Source organism: Crocodylus porosus, unplaced genomic scaffold, assembly GCF_001723895.1.
Source record: "Crocodylus porosus isolate Cpor-Errol unplaced genomic scaffold, CroPor_comp1, whole genome shotgun sequence".
Classification (NCBI taxonomy): Eukaryota; Metazoa; Chordata; order Crocodylia; family Crocodylidae; genus Crocodylus; species Crocodylus porosus.
This window is the reverse complement of record NW_017728949.1, coordinates 79,000,599-79,024,371: the sequence shown is the minus strand read 5'-3', so window position 1 is coordinate 79,024,371 and position 23,773 is coordinate 79,000,599. Positions and strand designations below refer to the sequence as shown.

Genomic DNA, 23,773 nt, shown 5'->3' with positions numbered 1-23,773 from the left:
TTATATTATATTATAAAAATGACAAGATAACTAAAGGTTGCTGTATCTACCTTGATTATGGTTTTGGATCATTTCAGCTGGTTTATTGTCAGGTCCAACATGGTTACTGCATTGCTGGAGCCATCATCAAAAGAGAGATGGTGTAAGTTTTATATATCATTTAGTAGATGAAATAGTGTCAGTGAAGCCCAGTATGCTCCTTGATTTCCATTTTAAGGTTTCTGGGTCTTCCTGAAACCTTTGTCTGCTACCTTCCTTGCTGATGAATCTAGTCTTTCATCAGCAAGAAAGAATATAGCTAGCCTGTCAGAGGAGTGCTGATTCTATACACTTGTCAGGGCTCCTCAGTTTCAGAATTTAAATTCATGTAAGCTGGTAAGGGATTATAGGAAAGTATAAGAATGTGAAATTTAGGCAAGTTGTGTTAACTTATGCCCTTCAGTTTTTGCTCTTGTCTATGTAGCCCTTTGGTACATGACACACATGAGCTTGGACACAGTGGGTGTGTCTCCACATGATATTAATACAATACAGTAAATTCTGGCACATTTTACATGTGCATGCAGGACTGCAGTATGTTGAGCTGGGGCAGTGCAGCCCTAGGAGCTGTTTTCCCCCTGGCTCAGTGTGCTGTGGAGGGGATGGCTGAGGCATGAGGGTCCTACTGTGTCCCAGCCAGCCCTGTCACCATCTACACATGCATTTTTCTGCATGTATCTACTCCATCGCAGGATAATACTTGTGTCGGGCAGTACTATCCTACAGCAGAGTTAATTAGTTTACTGCAGTCTAATAGCACCACACATGTAGATGGTGATGCTTTATTGCAGAGCTAATTAATGAGCTTCACAGTAAAGCATCTCATGTAAATGCACCCAGTGGGTTGCACTGTGTCCTGAGTTACATGTAGGTAATACCATTTATGTCAGTAGTCTCACATGGGTATAACCTGGCACAGAAATTGTAGTGAGTTAGGGTTTTTAATAACTGGTTGTTAATAAAGCTATTTCCTTTGACTTTAAATACTTGTGATACTGTCGGGTAGAAGGCAGGACACACAGTGTCTTAGAGACTAACTGGTTCACAGACCAGATACACTTTTGTAGGTGACAGCCTATTTCATCAAATGTTACCCTGCCCTGCCTTCTTCCTGACTTCAGTCTACCACCAGTAACTACATCTCTCTACTCTATAGTACTGTGTTCAAGTCAAGTTGGATGAGCTGGTCTTTCAAGTATAAATCTGACAAACATGAAAGGGTTTAGTGTTTGTACCCAGGAGGAGAATATGGCAAGCATTTCTAAGATGATGGCATAGCTAGGAATTTGCTGCTCTTTGAAGTGTTTTATAGAATTATGAGAGACTAATGAATGTTATGTGGCGTGGGATCTCCTCACTCAAACAGCTGGGAAATGCCTAACCTTGCAGACCCTTTATCACTGCGACTCTGACTTTCCTGATGCAAAGTGTTAATACCACATGATTATTGCTCCAGGACAATAATTCTGGACTGCCAAAATTCAGTTTCTTTAGGACAGTTTGTAGCATCTTCAAAAAAATAAACTTCTATCTTACCATAGCTCTCAGATTCAGTGCCAGAAATAGTATTATTTTATGTTGTCACAGTATATTCAGATTTGAGGTATAGACAGCATTTATTACAGTGTTAGAGAATGCATTTCAGCTGCAGAAAACCAGCTGCATTTTTGTCAGGAGTCAGCAATTACATTGCTCAGACAGTGCAATCAATAGTACAGAAAACTTCACGTGGCTTATCACTTCCCCAAACATGCTGGAATGCAAACAGCTCCACAAATCAGAACTCACTGTAGTAGATCTTACCTCTGGAATAAAAATAATTTTGATCAGAAATATTCATCACAGTTTAGATATACCATACTGCAAACAGATTCCTGCAGCATGATATGATTTACCAACTATCACTATACATGCCTATATTTTTACATACTGGACTAAATGTATGTATATAGTAGGTTAAACAGCACTTTACAAGTGTAATAAGCGTAGCATTTATGGAGGTGGAGCTACAGAGCAGGGTGCTTTATGAAGCTGGTAATAAAGTGTATTGATCTGTCCATGCCTAATACTGAAAAAGGCTCCTATGATATCTGAGAGCCTAAGGGCTCTGTACTGATCACAGCTGCTGCTCCAGAAAGTTTATCTCCAACTGCCTGAGCCAATGGCAGCTGGGGTTCTGGAGGCTGACCTCGCTTTCAAGCCCACTGAATTCACCTTGCAGCCTGGGTGCTCTGCTGAATATACCTGCCGAGTTTCCATCCTGCGTTCCATTCAGTACGGTCCCATTCGGTTGTTTCCAGGGTGCCCTGAAGGGAGAGGGAATCTTCCTGTGCCTAACTCAGAGAAATTAGATAAAGCATAAATAATCATAGAATCATAGAGAAGTCAGGCTGGAAGGGACCTCCAGAGCTCATCTAGTCCTGAGGCAGGATCAGCCCTACCCAAACCAATGTTTAATGGCAAGTTCTTGTGTAAACATTTAGCCCTTCCCTGTTTTTTAATTTGTCTTACTCAAATGATTGTAACAAGCTCTGACTCCCCATATGAATGGGGGTTTTTTACAGCCTGGTGGAGTGAAGGTTTTACCCAGCAGCATGCAATTAAATTTGTCATTTCTCTGTGCCTTTTGTGCTTTTTATCAGTATTGTCTCCTTGCCCCCCACCCCCTAAGCTATTTGACTAATCTTATTTTACTGCAGCTCATGGCATGGGGTCCAAGTGCACATTTGTATTAAGGGTAGGTACACACCACTGACGTCTCTTCTCTTCCCAGCTGTGGGCATATGTCATTCAGCTTTACATATGCCTGTGGTTACTGAAAGTAATTGTTTTCAATAGGCAAACCATGGCAGCTGGAAGTGACAAGTCATATCAAGTTGCTAGATTCTGATTGCTATGAATATATCTTTTGCGAGGTATATTTTTGTACCATATATTGGAAGTGCTGAGCATAATCTCAGTCTCACAATCCACAAAAAATCAGCAATGCGTATTTATACAGAGGGGGAAAAAAGTAATATATGCTTATTATACCCTCCCCATTTTTGTTGTAAAATCTAGTCCAAAATTATGAAGCTGCCCCAGACTCTTTCCTTACTGCATGTATTTGGTCCATGCAGAAAAGAAATGGAAAGTGCCAGAGAGGATCTATTTGCAGTATTCATCTTTGCCACTGTCAAATATGCCAAATGGGCCATTGCTGTTAGCTCTTAACAGGGTGGGTCTGACAGAAGTATGGATCTGAGCAACTGAAAAGTAAAATGATATAATCTAAGTGCTACAATCAACTTGAAATGTAATCAGTTTCTGAAGAAAAAAAAAAGATCTAAGTGCTGTTTCAGGCATTATAACTCTTTCTGTCTTCCACAAATTTAATGGATTTGTAGCCATATTTGTCTATTTTTAAAATATTTTCCACTTTGCTGTTGCCATGTGACAGTTTCATAGAAACAACTAAAGGAAATGGCCATCCAAGGCAGGCTTTCTTAAAAGATTTTCAGGGATTTTCCTACTCATGCTAGTGGGACCCAAATTTTTAAATCTCTTAAGCTCATTGTGAAAATCTCCCTTTGCAACCGTGAAACCTGTAAGAAATTAATTTAACCTTAACTGATAAAGAGAACTCATCATAGTATTTTATCAAGCTGCATCAGTCTCTAAGCCAAGGTAATGCTTAGAAACTTTTGAAGTTTGAAAAAGTGCTGTCAAATGCACGGGGTAAACAAACTGGATTAAAGAAATGGGAAAAGCTATCTACTGTGAGTTGATGGGTTATTTTGGACAACAGTAAGTAGAATATTTGTGGAGAGAAGTGAAGTATAATTAAAAAACAAAACACAAAAAACCCAACAACAACAACTGAGGCCTTCCCCTTTTAAATCAGTTTTAGAAACAGAATACATAGGTACCAGTGCAAGAAGGCAAGGGAAAGAGCTTTCTATTTGCCTCTCCCTTTATCAACCATTTCAAAGATCAAAAAAAAATTGCAGTCCTTACATTCCTATATCATGGAATAAGTCCCTCCAGCCTCTGCTTATGACATTGGACAGCCATATATGGGGATAGCCCCCTTTGCTTCCTAGAGCTCTGAGAGGAACTGCTCCTGAGATGTAATTCATTCTAGGACTCTACGTGGGGATGTCAGTTTATATTTGTCCTAGCTCTGGGCTATGATAAAATGCTATCTTGTATATAAGAACAGAAATACTAGCTCTTAGTCTTTATGGTGATCCTACCACACATAGCCCAGCTCTGGGTGTATAATTGTGACAGAAAGAAGTGTAGTTGGCTTGGAAGGTGGAAACTCATAAACTTGCCTCTGACATTCCTTTTCCTTATGGTCCAAATAAAGACTTGATTAACACAGTCTAACACTGTAGAATGCATGATCTGTTATCACCAGGCATGGGAAAGGTTTATAAAAAATGTAACTAGTTAAAGTTAAAAGTTAGCATCCTTTAAAATTAACTTGAGTTAAGTAAAAAGTTAAATATTTCCACTTTCAACTAGTTAAAAGGTAAGTTAAAAAGAGAGTAACCAGTTAAAAGTTAAGTTGATTTGTGAGAAATGTGTGAAACACAGTGAATTGCCTCTTAGCATCATTTTTCATTTTCAAATGCAATGAGTGGGTTTCTTTTCCATAAGCCCACAGAAGCACACTAATTTACTCGGAGCTCACCCGTCTTTACCTGAAAACAATGTTATACGTGTTATACAGTTTTCAGAATAACAATTTACCAATACCTATGTTATGTTAGATCCTTCTCACCCTCTCCATGTGAAATACTTCGCAGAAGTCAATAGATATACCAGAATAACAGAACGAAGATATTTATAGCCAGGTGACAAACGAAAGCTGTTTCCACAGAAAACCTCTGTTACAATTGTTCTTGCTCAAAAGGTAACAAAAGAGTATGAAGTACATCTGAATTAGAAATAATGAAAGTATCTGAAAATCAAAATCAGACTGAAATGAGAAAATCAGTTTAAATGAGAAAAGGAGTGTTCAGTTGCACAGCAGAAACTTATTGCTTATTGAACGTCAGCAAAAGCTGCATTTCAAAATTTACATCTGACAATTTCCTCTTCTGTCTTGCAAAACTAAGCCCCCACTACTGAACAATCACTCGACATGGGCACAAGAGGGAATGCGTGTGTTATAATGGATGAATAGGTTTCACAGTAGGTGGCATCTCAGATAAGTTTCTCACAGATGAGAAGTAATGATCAACGTTTTGGGCCCTGGGCTGCTGGTTTTGGTCTTCATTAAAATTAAAAAAGATATCATCTGCTTCACCCTCACTACTTGCTCCCGCTCTCACTGGGATCAGTGCCTCAGCTTGCTTGTGCTTATTCCCTCTCCTGTTGGCTGCCCTGTTGACTTCTGCAAATGCACAGAAAATGCCAGCATGAACTAAGGACCTCTGGGATTTGTAGTTCTTAAGAGACAATATCTCATAGGAAGGCATGCTACTCTCGCTCTCTCTCAAACAAGAAGTCCAAGAGTTTCAATTAGGAAATATTGTTCCATGTCAGTCAGTCCTAGAGAGTGGCTGTGTCAGGAAAAACTCTGGGAAAACCAGATTCAATTTTTTGTAAACTTTTAACTTAACTTTAACTTTTTTTAAAGTGTAACCATTTTTTTTAACTAGTTAAAGTTAAAAGTTGACAGCTGAAAAATTTAATGTTTTAACTTTTTAACTGGTTAATTAAGTAGTTAATTCCCATGACTGGCTATCACGTGACTGCGACTTAGACTGGTGTGAATTACTGACTCACTCAGAGACTTTCCTGTATGACCTTGGGGAAGCCACAGTTTTCTGTTTGCCAATGGATGATGGTTCTCCCCTGTGCCAGCAAGGTTTATATAAGTCATATGAGCCCAGTTTTTCTCCCGCCCAGGCGGGGGGTCGGACTTGAAGATCTACAAGGTCCCTTCCGACCCTACATCTATGATATGATTCTATGATGAGCATAAACCTGTTAATGACTGGTAGGCAGATATGTGTGCTGAGGCCCATTTAAATGCATAGAAAGAACCTCTCTGTTTTTATTTTTCCAAACTGTAATTTCAGGACTACTTTCCGTACTTAACCTGACTATTTGTGTGAAGATTATTTAATATTTGTAAAATAAACATAGTTTAAATGAAACATGTTTGCTTTGAAGATGAAGTATTTATACGTATTGTGACTGCTCTTCCAGTTTGGACCAAGACTTGGTTTATCCAGTAAAATTATTTCTAATATCACATACTTTATTTTACGGAGTGTTTATGTCTAAAACTAGGCAGCTATACATGCACACATGTACACACAAACTAGGACAGTGAGTTGATATTGGAAATTGACTGCAAAAATGCATATAATATAGTTATAAATGAAGCAAACAGAAAATTTTGTATGACTGTGGGACATTTTTGTTTACGTGGTGGGAGAGATTTATCCTTACTGTTTTTATTTCAGCAGTGATAGAAATCACCTATAAAGCATATTTGACTAGTATTATACCGTATTGGCACGCTGTAATGCAAAGTAGTTGTAAATCACATATGGTACAGTAAAAATTTGACTGCACTGTTTTTGTTCTGTCCTGTGTTCTTACTCATAGGATATCAATAACTAGAGTGACAGCCGACATTTCTCTTGCTAAGAGGTCTGTCTTAAATAATCCAAGCAAGAGGGCAATAATTGAACGGTCAAACACCAGATCCAGTTTAGGTAAGATGTTGGCACATATATTGTACTGAACATAGGCCACATGCAGGCATTACGTTTCTATCAGGAGAATAGCTGCTCTCCTGATAGAAACCATAAGCGTACAGGCATTCATCCAGTTTCTCCCACAGGGAAAATGCCTCCTGCAGAAGAAAGGTATTCCTCTGTTATCAAGGAAGATCTATCCTGAGAAAGAGTTTCTCCTGCAGGAAAGAACACCTGTACACTTCCATAGCTATATCCTGGAGGAAAATGACAAGATTTCAGCTTTAAAAGTGTTAATCCTTTGTTTATAAACATGAAATGCTTATAATGGCCATTGCTGAAAACAAACAGGTTCTTGTAGGGCATGGATTATGATCCACTGGGATATCACAAAACCTGTGCACTTTCCAGATGAAAGATCTTTTTAGCAGTCCTCCAGAGCTTCTCAGCACCAGTATAAATCTTTTTCACATAGGTGTTTTTGCTCCCAAGGGGGCTGTCAGCTCCTACTGCAACATGGTTCAAGTAGACAGACACAGTGAGTATAACCAGTGTCAGGAAGATGATCAGGCTAGCCAATAAAGGGGATAGGTGTAAGGTATCCAGATCTGAGGTCTTTCACAATTATGCATCTCAAATACATGTGTGGATGCATAATTCAGTCATTAGCTAACACCTAGTTAGTTACACAGGTACAATCCCTGTTCATATATTTGCTGACCAGTCAGAGTAGTAATCACATCTCAACACTGGTTTCTGAATTATGTGATATCTGATAACTAATCTGTCTTTACTCCCTAACGCTTGGTGCACTATAATTTTAACTTGTTTGCTGCAATTCTATTATCTTGTCTGGAAATTAGGAAGTAGGCAGATATGGCTTGTCACTACTCCAAGGCTCTCTAATTCTTCCTAGCCATGTATTAGGCCTCCTTAGCTGGTTTTAGCAGTTTCCTCCTCTGTGCAGGTGCAGTTAATCTCACATACCCTCTCTTCAAGAGGCTTTATTGTTTTAACCCTTCCAAGCTTGCACAAGATCTACCATAGGGAAATGAGTAGAAGGATTCTCTCTCTTGACTTCAGAGGGCTTTAAATCGGGTCTATAAACAGTATCTGAACATAAACCAAAGTGGTTTCTTCCCTTATTGGAGCACAGAGGTTTTACATGCGTGATCCAAATTGCGTATGTCTCATTTGGAGAAAGCGCCTCCTATGAATGAAATTCAGCTGATTGTGAAATGGCTAAACATAGCACAGCACTTTATTAAGTGTTTAAGCAAGGTGTAATCAATAGCTAAATATACAAAAGGACTTAGAGGCATGACTCAAATGCCTTTGTCCAGAAAGTCGATTCTCAGGCACCTCACTCAGTTTCTCCTTAACACTGGAAGCAACTAAAATCCCTTGGCATCAATATTTTGGCAATTGACATTTCCCAAGTATGATATTCTTCTTCTGAGCCAGCTGTAATCTTGACAATAGTGAGCAGTCTGAATTTCAGGATTGAGGCACATTGGGACTTACAAACTTGATGTTCCTGTGTCCAAAGGGCTCGATTCTATAGATATTCTCAGAGCAGACCTGCTGGACCGGGCACCAAAATTGCTGGGATTTATGGAACTTCGCAGTGCTACAAGGAGACATTCCCCTGCACTCAAGATCTGCAGAGCTGACCCTCGGTTGAAGATGGTTGTCTGTGATTATGCTTTCCAAATACAAACCAGGCCCACTTCTTTCATGTAAACATGGCACCAAAAGGAGGAGTTGCCTCCTGCTCCCTTCAGTCAAGTCAGTATTAAAGCATTCTGTACTCAGGCTGCGAGTGAGCTGGCTTCAATTTCCCCCCTTCTGCCTGGGGAGATTCAAATCCATATGCCCTCCTTCTGGAAAAGTGCCCCAACCACCGGCCTATTGGTTGTCCTTGGGTAGAGGCACTTTCCCTTCTCTCTGTTCAAACTGTGCCACTTTGCCTAAAAGAATTATAGGTCCATTGGGACAAAGAGAAAATGCACAGGAGTCAACATGACTCTATCCTAGGGTTTTGGTTCCTGCTGCCAGGACTGGTTTTGTATTTTAAGTTAAACAGTCATTAGAACCTAGATACCGTTCCACCCAGGGAATGCCCTAAACCCTAGGGCACAGATCCAGTCTTTTTCTCTCTCCCGCTCTCTCTCCCCCCCACCCCAGGGAGGAAGGAGATGTGGATTTGAATATTTTCAGGCAGAGAGAAAAATTAAACCCTGGTCTTGACACTGATTTACCGCATGAAGGAAGAAAGTCTTCCCTCTCCAGTTGTTTTGCAAGAAAGAAGTGGGGGCTGCTCAGTTTTTAAAAGAGTGAGGGTAGGCATCTATCTAGGTGTTAGATCTTACCAAAACACCCAAGAGCAAGTGTTAATAAATAATCACATGCTTTAAATATTACTGGAGGAAAAACTGGGTTGATGAAAAGCATGTGAATGGGTAGTGCACATCTCATTTCTATACATACGTACTGTAACTTTCAGGATTGGACTTTTGCTGACTTTTATCCAGTTAAAATTGTTCATTTTCCCATAGTTGTATAATAGTGAAGGGCCTCAGTGTGCCATTTACATGGGAATATTTCTTTCTTTCTCCTGTATAAAAATGTATAATTCATACAACAGTGACCGATTTATAAACATTCCTGTTTGTGCCTGTCTGGTTAATATGCTGTCAGTATTTATCATAACCAGTTAATTTCTCATTGGTTATTCTTCTGCTGGCTCATCATACAGAACTACTATTGAACTCAGTAGTTTTTCACAAAGATCAAAGTTAGAACATTAGTACAAGGTTGAAGCAGAGTAGTATTATCCAATCAACAAATAACTCCTACAACTCCTAAGTAACTTAGGAATTGTTGCAAATCCACCAGAGTTGGTTTGTTGTTTGCACGTATATAGTTAATTATTTTCTTGGGAGTGACATCTTAAATTTATAAATTCCCATATTTTCTTGCATACCACATGCCCTAGATAAGACATACACCTTGTTTTGGAAAGGCAGATTGAAAAGAGAAATATTTTTCCAGAGTCATGGCTGAATGCATGGAATAGGTACAGTCTACTTTTCAGTGTCCCTCACTCTCCTTGCAAGCTGAAGCACTGCAGTTCAAGCTTTTACCCATCACAGCTGCTGTCAAATTGGCAGCAGCTCTTGGCTACTCAGCCAAAAGTTGCTAGTTCAGCAGTGGGGAGAGAAAGAGTGACATTGAGCAGCAGACTCCTCCCCTCTTGCATGCACCTAGAGCCAAGCATGAAACCATCCCTCAGGAGCCATTCCAGCGTGCCCATGCCTCCATTCTGCCGTATAAATCAGCTTCCTTGCTTAAAACTTGCATCTCAGTTTTGGATAATTTTTTTGCGGGGGGAGGGGAAGATGCATGTGGTATGCAAGTAAATTTTGTAATATAGTAAATACATGTTGTCAGGATAAACTGGATTGACTCCAAAATGCCATTTTAAAACAACTGCCTAAAAATGTATGTTCTGCATTTGAATTATTGGTTCTAGTCTTCTTTGTAAAGGTTACATACTCATTTGCACACTAAGTTTATATATATTGTATGTGTACGTGGGTGGTGTGGTTTTTTGCCTAATAATATTGGAGTTGAGCATCTGTGACCTGTTCATTTACATTTTTTTAGCTGAAGTGCAGAGTGAAATTGAAAGAATCTTTGAGTTGGCCAGGTCCTTGCAACTGGTGGTCCTTGATGCTGATACTATCAATCATCCAGCACAACTTATTAAGACATCATTAGCACCGATTATTGTCCACGTTAAAGTGTCTTCTCCGAAGGTAACGCAAATTCAACTTTAGTGTATGTATTTTATTTTTAAAGTGTAACATTCTCAGCATCCTCCTGAAAATCATGTGTTGATATCAGCAAAATGTGCTCATGTTGGAAGAAAACTTTTATTTTACACACTATCATGTGCTACACTCATCAATGGGCATATCTACACGAGACATTTACTGTCTACATGAGACATTTACCTAATTAGGTCCCCAGTAAACGTGTTGGCATCTGCATGTGTGGGCCTATTAGGCTGCAGTAAATTAATCAATACCGCCACGGGTTAGTATTTGTAAATACAAGTACTGTCCTGCAGTGGAGTTTTTTAGTACACAGTAACACATGTGCAGGCGCTGACCTGGCTGGCTGGGGCACGAGGGTACTTCAGTTCAGGGGCTGCCTGCCAGCAAGCCCTGCACTGGAGCACCCTCATGTCCCAGCCAGCCCCTTCACAGTATGTTGAGCCGGGTTGGAGCAGCCCTGGGCTGGCAGGCTGACTCCTTGGGCCTCCTGCCAGCTGGGGCTGCTCCAACCCAGCTCAGCATGCTGTGGCCCCAGGCACAGGTTCAAACCAAGCACCTGGGAGAAATAAACTCCTGCACAATATGCATCTGAGTTTATTGCTTTGAATTAATTGTACATGTAGATCCACCTACTGTGTCTTAGCCCCTTTTATTAGCTCACTAAGTAACAATGAGCATTAGTCATCTATTGGTCCATTTACTTTCTCTCACTCTTTCCCCTTCAGGGGGAGGGAAAGATGGGGGTGAGGTGGAGAATCCTTTCATATTAAAATTTTCATGCAAGTATTTGCCTTAAAAGTCGATATGTATTTTTGAATCAAACTTGCAGTGTATCATCATCAGTGTATTATAAAGGGTGCTGTATTGACAGTCCTGGAGATCCTTTGATTATCTTCAGCTCAGCTGTCAGTTCTTCCCACTATCCCACTGGTATCCCTTAGTCCTTACCTGGAGCAACTGTCTCTAGGGACAGGAGATTAAATCAGTCTTAAACCATCTTTTTTATTTGTGTAAGCCACAGGAGTAAATTTATTTTACATTTTTTAAGGTCGCTAGTAACTTTGTATACGTGAGCCTGGATACAATGACTGCTGTGTAGGGAGAATTAGGCCCCTCAAAAGGGAAATCTAAAACGCCAGCACACTAAACAGTGAGTCAGTAAGAGCTAGCCATTGGGAAACATGATATTCCTCTGCCTGTGTCATCAGATGGATGCAATTCTGTAGGCAGTCTTAGAGCCAGCCTAGAGTTTTTTCTATTTTAATCCAATTAACTTTGAATGTAAAATACAGAACAATCCTGGGAACTTGGACCAGAAACCAGGACTCTCCCTCTACATGAGTTCCTTCATCACTGAGCAACTAATACCTACTCCTTTTTGCCTGACCTGCTGTCTTGTCGTCCTGGCATTCCTTTCTGCCAGTGGTACAGTTTGAACAGGAAAGGTGAAGAATGCTCCTTATTCAGCCTAACCTATATCCAGGTAGTTAGGAAAGTCTTCTGAGAAATAGGAAATATGGGGTGAATCCTCTCAGGCTAACGCACCTATAACTTCTTGTATATTAATCTAACCCTAAGGCAGTGATTCTTACCTAGGGTGGTGCCATGAGATCCTTTTAGGAATGTCCTGGGGTGCTATGCAATGTTAGCATTGCTAGGTACGCAAATATTTTTCACAAAATAAACCATAGAGATTTCAAATAGGGATCCGTAGCATTGAAACATTCTGACCTGTTGTGATCTTTCTGTGTTCTTTGTAACAGAAGAATTGCTCTATTATTTTTCCATAGTCAAAAACCGAGAGAAAATAAGGAGCCAGCATTTTCCAAGGGGTGTGTGGCATTGATCAAAGGGTGCCACAAATCTAAAAAGGTTGAGAAACACTGCCCTAGGGCTACTGTATAAACAAATGACCACTGCCACTTTCGGCTTGTCTAGGAGCCATTGTTAAAAAGAAAGCAATAGAAAGTGTCATTGGGGGACCCAGTTTTGTTGGTGTGTTAGGCATGCTTTGAGCACACCTATCAGATTGGGCCCATCTCAGAGTTAGGTTCATAGCTGTGCAGGCTGGAGGAGTGCGAAACATGCCCAGAGGGCACTTAGGTCAAACAGGGAGGCACCTATTGAGACTCTAGGATGAGATGATGAGAGGGGGTTTTGATTGCAGTTGTGTATTGAGGCAGCTAAAATCTGCCTGACCCCAGGATTAGCAATGTATGGTGCGTGGGCTGGATCCAGCCTGGCCTGCAAAGGTCCAGTCTGACACAGGGAATTGATAGCATCCCCTCTGTAGAGCTCCCTTGCATCTGCAGTTACTCTCACTGCAAAGGGAATGGGAGTCACCAGCAAGGGTAAACACAAGCAGCTGGCAGCTCTAGGGGTGAAGGCTTTCAGCTTGCAGCAGGGCTGGGTTGCAGAGGGCAGCCCACGCTCGCTAAACCACTGGTCTAAGTAATCTTTTGGATCTGGCCCTTAGCCTTTGTGTAATTCGAAGTTGTACCACTTAAGGTGTATTTTTACATAGATTTTAAACTTGGCTTAAACTGAGTTACCTAAATTCAGGTGACCAAATTTGACTAAAATTAAGTTTCCTTTAATATGAGAATATCCATACAGGTGTTTGCACTGGTTTGAATTGAAATAATGGTTTTAATGAACCTGCTGCATATTTTTAACCTTACCCTTTTAGATCTTTTTCTAAAGTTTATCAGTTACTCTCAGACTTATTATGCTATTCTATAGCACCTGTATTTTTTAGTGAATAGTAGAAAGCTTTCTTTATTAATGGTAGTTGCTATTTTATCTAGTAAAACCCTTCAGTAGTAAGTACCCTTTATAGTAACTACCTTTCGTGTTTCCAAAAAACGCTTCTAAAAATAAAGGTCTGAATTCCCAAATGGAGCAATTGGACATACAGCAATATATCCTGCTGGGCATTTGGCCTACATTCTGTAGGAAAAATAGTCCCACTTAAGGCAATTAAAATAATAAAAAGCTCTTAAGAAAGATAAACTTAATACACAATTTGCACAGTCCCTTGACACTTTAATTTGCCTGACTACTATTATGTTCCTGCTCTGCTGGTGGTTGTACTTGCTATCCCACTCTGTTGAGTCAAATGCAGGGTCAGGTAGAAGAGATCATGGCAGTGCATTGGGCAGGATCTACAGCACTAGGGTTAAGGGTACTGCCTTTCACATCCTTTCAGTTCAAAGGCTCATAGGTAGGGAGGTTTGATACTGTAATTTTCTTTAATAGTTTACAGAAAAATAATTTAGAATTCCTAATTTTCCTTCCCTCTAAGCTCTCAAAATGAGCACAGTACAATAAAAACGATGAGATAATATGATTGCTGGGTGTTAAAATACCTCATCTACCCAAAATATACTTCAGAGCAAGCTAGGTAGCTGTAATCTCACTCTTACATAGCATAATTTAGTACTATTATTATGCTCTAATCAAACTGGTGATGCCATAATTTTCAGAGGCTTTGGAGAATGGTTCTCTACAAAATTATGTTTGTCAACAATAGCTTAATTCATGACAATGGAACCATGCAAACTTACATTTTGTATTTCATAGTGCTAAGCCAGTGTGCCCAGATCTCAGTGAAGTTAACTGAAGTGTTTGTGTCTATATCTGTACTACGTTAAACACAACTGTGACAGGTGTGGTGCCCGGGGGTTGCCATAGTGGCCTCATCAGTCCTGCCTGGCTCAAACCCTTGCCTCCCAGGGTCTCCCCCTAGTTCCTCACCTGCCATGTCTAGTCACAGGTAGCGAGGGGAGGCTGCCCTCGAAGGCTGGGGAGCCTAGGGTGCTCTCGTCTCTCTGTGTGTTCATTTCCTTTAGGTTCTGCCAGCCTTTAGGACTAAATTTGTGGCCTCGTTCCACTCCTACAGCTACACCCATACCACGCAGGTGTTACTTGGTCCTCAGTTCTGTCCTTTTTGCCCTCTTGCCTTTAGCCTCCCTTTTCTCTGGCAGCAGGCTTCTGTCGTAGCATGGGCAGGGCAAGGCTGCTTTCAGCTCTACCCAGCATCCCTGGCCCAAGGCAAGGCTGCTCTCGGTATACCTGCCTCTGGCCCGTTAACAGGGCTGAGCTGCCTGACTTTCAAGTGCTTGTGCTTCTGTCCCATGTCTTATGCCCTGCCTCTGGCAGGGCTTTAACTTTGATGTGTCCCTCAGGCACCCTCTGAGTCCTCTTCTTCACCCCTTATAGCCACACCTGGTCCACCAGTGTAAAGCTTATATTAGAACATAAATACAAGACTTGCTCTGGGTTGTTGCCTCACTCAGGCCATCAACTCCCCTTAGTTCCCTCCAGGCAGCTTCAAGGAGCAGCTCAGGTGCCTGCTAGTCCATCTGCTGCAGGCATCTCCCTCAGGAGCTCCTCTTCCTGCTGCATGCAGGGCCAGACTGCCTGCTCTCACTCAGGTCCTCAGTTTATATACCTGGAAGCCATGCCCCCTTTTTGTCATGTGCCTTCCCCAGATCCATGCAGGGTTTTCCCTGTTAATCATGGGCCAGGCTGCCCTCCTGCATCTGTGGCCCCACACAGCCGGCTTTGCCAGATGCATCCTCATAAAGGGACAGGGGCCCCTCTGTTACAACCCCCTCTCCTTTCCTTCCCTTACACCTTGTTCCAACAACACAAATGAAAGCTTTTTAATTTAGGCAATCCTACCATTGGCATTTGAATCTTTGAAGCTGCTGAATATGTATGACCCTTACACTCACATTTGTTTTCTTTTCCTCTATCAGGTTTTGCAGCGGTTGATTAAATCTAGAGGAAAATCACAAAGTAAACACCTGAACGTTCAGTTGGTGGCAGCTGATAAACTTGCACAATGCCCACCAGTAAGTACAGAGAAAAGGATGAAGCTTTAGTGACAACAGGAGCTTTGGACATGTCTGCAATGTTTATCAAAATTGACTTCATGTGTTATCAGTTGATGTTTTGGTGATGCTAACAATCCTAGATCAGCTTTTATTACTAAGGAAGAAGAAAAACGTTCAGGGTGTTTTAGTCACTTCTTCTAACCAGAGAAATATCTTGGCTGTGCGCCAGTTACCCAGGCTAATCAAAACCCCTGGCAAGGAAAAGATATGCCACCGCAAATGCCCTGCATCTCAAAATTGACTTTTTGGCACTTTAGGAAGGAAAGCTTTTACCTAGTCATCTGTGGAGATATATCCCAGGTGACTCGGTCGAGCTGGCCAGTTTTTGCAGGTCACTTTAACAAGGGTCATGGGTGGGTAGTTTTAACTGGTGCAGCATCCTAGTTGAGTTGCAAGCTGCCCCAGATGGTTAGGTTGACAGGTTCCAGGGAAGATAACTGTTCTTCTAGGCATATGTGAAAAGACAGCTAACATTTGTTTATAATCCTCAATCTTGGGGCATCTGGAGGAACTCTCCTTTAAAATCCAGTGGCTGGGCATGGCAGTTAGCCTGATAGCACATACAAGTCATTTCTGCTCCCAACAGAGGGATCATACCAGGACATTCATCTTAGGGGCTTCTCTCACATCCATCTCTGTAGTAACAAATAGTTGTATGGCAAAGTTAGATTTTTATAGTGAGAACGAAAGCGGACTTCACATTGGATTCCATGCTTTTGTTCCTCCTGGGCTCTTGGAAGTCCTACATGGGGTATAGCCATACCTGTACTTTTAAAATAAAAAAGCTTTATCACAAGGAGTATCTTGAAATAGTTTGGAAATAGGTGAGGGCTTAAGATTTGGAACGTTTTTACAAAGCTCTTTATGTCCTGAACGCACTCACACAAGGACTGTCTGCCTGGAGTTATAAATGCCCTTAAGGAACTGAGTCCAGGTCTCAAAGTGGGTTTTATTTTTAAATCTATTGAACTGCTAACTTTTTAAATATGACCCTGACTTCCCTTTCTATTAGAGAAGGAAAAGAATGTAGCAGTGATTTACTACAAAAGACAAGAGAAGTTGGCTACTCCTGTCAGGCTTAGCTGCCATGCAGGAAGCCCTCTGTGAGAACCTCCATATTTCAGCAATAGAGAGTCATGGGACTTACAAGTCTCAGAAGCTTAAAGTGACAAGTCATTGTCTGTTCCAGTCCATGTGGAAAGGTAAAGCAGCAGCAGGTTGCCAGTTAATGGCTTGGTGAACAGAAGAGAGACTTCCAAACTTCCTAATGCCATTTACTGAGACCTTAAGCTGATCCTGGTACAGAGATGACCCTGTAGTTATGTCCAGACTAAGAGACAAGTTGATGTTGGGTTTGATGTTCATTTTTTTTGCTTGAATCAAGTGGGTCCTGGTCAACTTGCAAGCTTTCACTGAAAAAACCCCCCTGTGAATTAAAGCTAGTTAGTTACTATGGTCGAATTTTGTGCGTGAACACTGTTTTTTGAATAAAATTACCTTAGGGTTTAGCCACTTGCATTCTGAAATAAGAGTGTCCATGCACAAAAATGTAAATTCAGACCTCTTATTCTGAGTGTCCAAACATATTTGCCCCAAAATAAATGGTCTGGTTGTTTACGGTTCCTTAAAAGAGCTAACCCATTTGAAACACCCGTGAAAGCCTATTTCAAACTGTGCTCAGTACCCTTGCTGCCAAGACAGGTGACATTGTAGCTCTCCAGCCAAGGGGTAGGAACGCCTGTATGCCCCATAGCACTCTATTTGTAGCACTACAAATACATGTCTGTCTATAGCCTAAGTGTAATGTAGATAAGGCACCCTGCCTTTCACACATGTGGGTCTGTGCTCCTTCATAAGCTTTGAAGCAATCAGTTTAGCACATGCTGAAGGTCATGTCCCTTGTCCACCTTAGACTTTAAACACATTTTTGGTCTGTTACCTGTCCTATACTAATATGTCACCTTAAATCTGAGTTAGGTAAAGCCTAACTTGCTTTAGAGAGATTTTTTTCTGCTAGTTTAGAGAGATCTGGTTATATTTTGGTTACCACAGGAATAGATGGGTTCAGGAACAATTAAGTGGTTTTCTGAATAAAGAACAGTGTCTCAACTGGCAGGCCAGTATACATAAACCACATCAAACAAGAGGAAGGTGAAAGTCAGCTGCTGTCACTGCTTATACCAAAGGCAGTAAAAGTGTGGAAGCCAAGCACCGTGTTAAAGAGAGGGTAAGTTAGGCCTTTGATGTGTCCTTCCCAGAATAGGGAGGCAGGAAAGAGTCCCTACCTCTTTTCTTTTTTTCCCCCGGGCATTAACAAGGTGGCTTAATATCACTGGACTCTCTCAGCTTTGGCCACAGCAACCAGTCTCTCTTCTTCCTAAGCTCCTCCTGCTGGTTTCAACTCTGATCCCATCCCCACTTACTACCCACAACATCCCTGACACCTGAGCTGCCAGCCCACCTTTATAAGTGTGACCCAAGCAAGAGACAGATTATATCTTGCCCTTGCAGAGAAGGGAAGGCACTGCTCCCCTATCTAGTGTTCCTACTCAGAGAACTTATTTATTCCATGGTGATCAAGCAGTGCCCTCTACAATATAAACATGCATTCTTTTTCTTAGTTTTAAGACTTTGATCAAGGGTAAAAAGAGAAGGAAGTCAAACAAGTGTGTACACACCATTTCTTAATTGCACTTGGTTGGAGAACATGTCATGTCATAAGCTATGCCATTCTTCTTGGGAAAGTACTCATTCCTGCTATATTAGAAATAGCCATAACAAAAAGCATCCCTCCTGTCCCAGCCCTTGCCTTCTCAAGCGCCAGCGTGCTAGAGGCATCTCTGGTTACAGTAACAGTAGCATCTTTAGTTCTTTCTGTCATCCTGCCTGTTTTCCACCTGAACTAGCACTGAAAGTTGTTGAAGCCAGCTCAGGTTTGCAACGCAGGGTCTAGTGTATTATGTTTCTATCTTGTGTAATTTTCCATTAGCTTGTGCTTGTTACAGTGACAGTGGGGGAAGATAGCCTATGAAATCCATTTAGCATAAATATGATACAGTTCTATAGTAGTAGTAACTGAAATACATATCAGCTCTAATTCAGACTGAGTGTAAACTGAGTTAAATGGAGTTGCACCTGCATACACTGCATCTGAATTTGGCCCCTGGTGTTAACAAAAGGGCTGTCATTGCTGCTTGCATATGCAACACCATCTGTAGTGTTCACCTTCACATTTTTCACACGTAGGAAGATGTGTATTTTTCTTCATTTGCAAAGAGCAGTCTGTGCATATTTCACACATGCACTTGCTTCTTTCTACAGTTGATTCAAGCTTCTTATTTCAATTCAAGTCCCTATCAATTGGTTGGAAGTAAGAGCCTGAGCTTGACTGGAACAAATGTCTTTCACCAGTGTGGGGGGCCTGTCACATAATAGCACTTTAAAATATCCACAACAATTTCTGTCTTTCTGATTCACTTTTTTAAATCAAGTCTGAGATTTTACTGAGACAAACTCCCAATGGTATGCAGTGAGACCTTGCCCAGGTAACCACTTGAAGATTTTAACTTTTAGTTGTAGTTGCTCTGGGCCAAGTTCCACCTACAGACGCATGCATCAGCTGACCACAACCACTGAAGTCACTTAGTCAATTCCATGCTGCTTTGACTTCACTGAAGTTACTTCTAATTTACCCCACCTTTAAGGGAGATTTGCAGTGGGAGATCCAAATTTGTTGCTAAGGGCAGAATCCAACCAACTGAGTACAGTTAAAAGACCAAAGTCCACCCTTGGCTGTTTGCATTCGTGGCATGTCTGCCAAACAAGCTGCATGGTCCCCTTCTCAGGATGGTAAAGTGGCCAAGCAGAGCACCATGCTAATGTGTCTTTCCTGATGCATGCAGCCAAGCTATTTTGTTCAGAGCTAGCTCACATAGCTCTGTACATTGCACTGCACCATGCCTTTTTGACCAGAGGCTGGCAACATTTTCGAGTGGCAGGGCCAAGTTGGATCAAGTTGGCAGCGCTAGGGCCTGGCTGCCACTGCAGCTCAATGCCAGCGAAACTGCAGCTCTATGCTAGCCCCCACCAAGAAGAACCCCGTGCAGCCCCAGCTGTAACCCGCCTGTGCAGATCTGGGGGACACATGCTCCCTCCCTGTGCCCTCCTGGAGTGCAAGCAACAGCAGGAGCCACCTTCCTCTGCCCCCCCCCCGCAACCTGGGTAGCACCTGCCCATGCCTCACAATGGGGGTGTTGATCTGCCTCCCCACTCCCTTTCTACCATACCAGATTTACCAGCTGGAGGCAGCTGTATCGGAAATCAGATTGGTATCAGCTGATATGCCTCCTTAAGTACCGGCTATCGGTATTGGCCCCGAAAATCTTTATTGGTGCACCTCTAGTAGCAGAATGAAGACGTTAGACTTCAGAAAAGCAAACTTTCACAGGCTCAGAGAACTAATGGACAGCATAGTACTGGAACACTGCAACAGAGTGCCTAGAAGATGTTCCTGTGTTGAGTGTGGAACCTCCTGAGGCCCCTTCCAACCATTTTTCTATGATTCTGTGTCTAATACATTATAACAGGGGTAGGCAACCCCTGGCATGGGTGCCAGAGTGTGGCACATGAAGGCATTTTGCTTGGCACGCACACCTTGGAGTGGATGGCAAGGAAGGGGCTGGACCTATGCTAACCACAACAAGGATTAGGCCCCCCATGGCTCCTCTGCCACCCACCCCTGGCATGCCAACATCTTACAAATCGAGGTTGCGGTTGTTTGTGGCACTCTACCCAAAAATGTTGCCAACCCCTGCATTATAACTTATAAAGTAGATTCTAAAGTTCACGTTTCTGCAAGAAGAATATTTGCATATCTCAGTCTTTATGAAATGTTTACGTTTTTAATTTGCGTGGTGCTGCAAGTAACTCATGAAATTGGATAGCTCGGTAGGGCTAGACATTATAAAAATAGCTGTCTTTTTTGAATATTTCAGTTGATCAACTATCTTCATTATCAATTCCTCATTAATTTTTCACTGATGCTTCTCACACTAGTGCTAAGAATGCATACAACTGCAGGAATTCATTAAGTGGTAGGAGTTACATTACATGTCTTCATGAAACAGAAACTGTACCAAGAGTGTAGTTGAATATACTCTAGTCAAATGCCATTCATTATTTATTTAGAAAAGTGTTCCCATCCTTATGCTTGAGGTGCCTCTAATATAATTTAAGATATTAGGAGTGATACGTGAGCATAACTAAAATGCACCAGCATAGATATTACTCATTCCCAGGTAGCCAGGTGATTTAAAAACTGAAAGCAGGATAGATTTGCACCTTACAGATTAACTAAAGTGTGTGTGTGTGTGCACATGGGTGCGTGTGTGTGTGTGTAGCACAAGCTTTCATGAAGCCAAGCTAATTTCATCAGATGCTGTGAAAGGATATGCATAGAGCAGTATATAAAATGGAGATAGTAGTTTGAATGCAAAAGCCATGAAGGGAGGGAGAGTGTGGGAGATGTAGACAAGCAAGCAATAAACCCATGGAAACAATGGAGTCACAAAAACTCGTTAAGATAATTGCCTAAAAATCCATAGTCCCTGTTTAAATCATACCTAACACATATGGATGATGTCTTATTCCTCAGTTTCCTGTTCAAACCAGTTTTTAAAGATCTGCTGCCTAAGAGAAGTCATCTTTAGGTCAGTGATAGAATGTCCAGGGAGGATAAAGTGTCCTGCCGCAAGTTAACATATCTTTCTGCAGCTGATGTCAGAGCGGTGTTCATATATTATTTCACAATTGGGATTTCCCATGTGTCCAACATAGCAGAGGGGCACTGTGAACAGGTGACCACCTGTTCCACAACCTGTTCTCTACTGAGCTCTGCAGTTGCAGAGCTTAGCAGTGAGCAAGTTTCCCAGCTTGTTCCCTACCCAGCTCTGTGCTCATGGAGCATATTCCCCATACAGCTCTGCACTTGTAGAGCTGAGTGGGAACAAGTTCCCAAACTGGTTCCCCACCCAGCTCCACACTTGCAGAGCTGAGCAGGGATCAAGCTACCCAGCCTCTGCCCCACCCAGCTCCATGGTTAAGGAGCTGAGTGGGGAACAGGCTCCCCAGCCTCTGCCCCACATGTGGGTGCAGGCTGGGAACTGTCCTGGTCAGGGGCAGGTCCCAGCCCCATGCCCTGATCAGGTGATCAAGTCACAAGGCTTCGACAGAGCTGTAGGGGTGAGGTAGGTCCCAGCCCTTGCCCTGATCTGGTGGGGTAGCTAGCAGTGAGCTAGCAGTGAGCTAGCTGCTAGCTACTTCATAGAACCGTAGAAAGTTAAGGTTGAAAGGAAACTGAGGAGGTCATCTAATCCAGCCCCCTGCTCAAAGCAGGACCATCCCCAAGTAGATCCTCCCAGCCAAAGCTTTGTCTAGCTGGGTTTTGAAAACCTCCAAGGATGGAGCTTCCATCACCTCTCTGGGTAACCTGTTCAAGCGTTTTACTACACTCCTAGTGAGAAAATTCTTCCTCATATTTAACCTAAATTTCCTTAGCTGCAACTTGAGACTGTTGCTCCTTGTTCTGTCATCTGCCACCACTGAGAACAGTCTAGCTCCATCCTCTTTCAAACTCCCCTTCAGGTAGTTGAAGGCTGCTATTAAATCCTCCCTCAGTCTTCTCTTCTCTAGACTAAATAAGCCCAGTTCCCTCAATCTTCCTCCTTATGTCATGTCCTCCAGCCCCCTCACCATTTTTGTTGGCCTCTGTTGGACTCTCTCCAGTTTGTCCACATCTTTTCTGTAGTGGGGTACCCAAAACTGAACACAGTACTCCAAATGTGGCCTCACCAGTGCTGAATAGAGAGGAATAATCACTTCCCTTGACCTACTGGCAACACCTACCAATGCAGCCCAGTATGCCCTTAGCCTTCTTGGCAACAAGGGTGCACTGCTGGCTAATACTCAGTTTATTGTCCGCCGTAACCCCCCGGTCCTCTTCTGCAGAGCTGCTGCCCAGCCAGTCAGCTCCAGTCTGAACTGATGCATGCAGTTGTTCCATCCTAAGTGCAGGACTTTGCATTTGTCCTTGCTGAACCTCATGAGATTTCTTTCAGCCTAATCCTCCAATTTGTCTAAGTCACTCTGAATCCTAGCCCTACCCTCTAGTATATCTACTACTCCCTCCAGCTTGGTGTCATCTGCAAACTTGCTGAGGGTGTGCTCTATGCCATTGTCCAGGTTGTTGATGAAGACATTGAACAAAACCAGCCCCAGCACCAACCCCTGGGGTACTCCACTTGATACCAGCTACCAACTAGATATCAAACCACTGATTACTACACTCTCTGAGCCCGACGTTCCAGCCAGTTTTCTATCCAACTTACAGTCCATTCCTCCAGCCCATACTTCCTTAGCTTGCCTGCGAGAATATTATGGGAGCCCACATTAGAAGCCTTGCTAAAATCAAGGTATACCACATCCACCAGTCTCCCCACGCCCACAGAACCAGTTACTTTGTCATAGAAGATAATCAGGGTGATCAGGCATGACTTGCCTTTGGTGAATCCATGCTGACTGTTCCTAATCACATTTTTCTCCAAGTGCTTGAAATGGATTCCTTGAGGACCTGCTCCATGATTTTTCCAGGGACTGAGGTGAGGCTGGCTGGTCTGTAGTTCCCTGGATCCTCCTTCTTCCCTTTCTTAAATATGGGCACTATGTTTGCCCTTTTCCAATCATCCCAAACCTCTCCTGATCACTCTGAGTTTTCAAAGATGATGGCCAATGGCTCTTACATCAGCCAGCTTCCTCAGTACCCTCTGGTGCAGCCCATCCAGCCCTGTGGACTTGTACACATCCAGCTTTTCTAAGTAGTCCCTAACCTGTTCTTTCACCACTGAGGGCTGCTCATCTCCTCCCCAAACTGTGCTTACCAGTGCAGTAGTCTGGGAGCTGACCTTGCCTGTGAAAACTGAGGCAAAAAGGCATTGAGCACTTCAGCCTTTTCTGCATCCTTTGTCATAAGGTTGCCTCCTGCATTCAGTAAGGGACCCACACTTTCCCTGATCCTCCTCTTGCTACCAACTTACTTGTAGAAACCCTTCTTGCTACCCTTCAGATTCCTTGCTAGCTGCAACTTCAGTTGTGCTTTGGCCTTTCTGACTTCATCCCTGCATGCCCAAGCAATGCTCATATATTCTTCCCTAGTTTTGTCCAAGTTTCCACTTCTTATAAGCTTCCTTTTTATGATTTAATTTACTGAAGAGTTCCCTACTAAGCCAAGCTGGTC

At 42.3% G+C, this 23,773-nt stretch overlaps 1 protein-coding gene across 2 annotated transcripts in view; it reads left to right on the top strand.

Annotated features, from left to right (window-relative positions):
• The window catches only part of CACNB4 (calcium voltage-gated channel auxiliary subunit beta 4), a 151,723-nt gene that overhangs the window by 107,540 nt on the left and 20,410 nt on the right, over window positions 1–23,773 (top strand). For both annotated transcript variants that reach the window (XR_002104541.1, XM_019554515.1), the window contains exons 9-11: window positions 6,649–6,758; window positions 10,410–10,561; window positions 15,346–15,441. Coding sequence is in view for 1 of the 2 variants with exons in the window: in XM_019554515.1 (XP_019410060.1) it covers window positions 6,649–6,758; window positions 10,410–10,561; window positions 15,346–15,441 (358 nt within the window). In the remaining variant the exon portion in view is untranslated. The remainder of the gene's footprint in view (window positions 1–6,648; window positions 6,759–10,409; window positions 10,562–15,345; window positions 15,442–23,773) is intronic.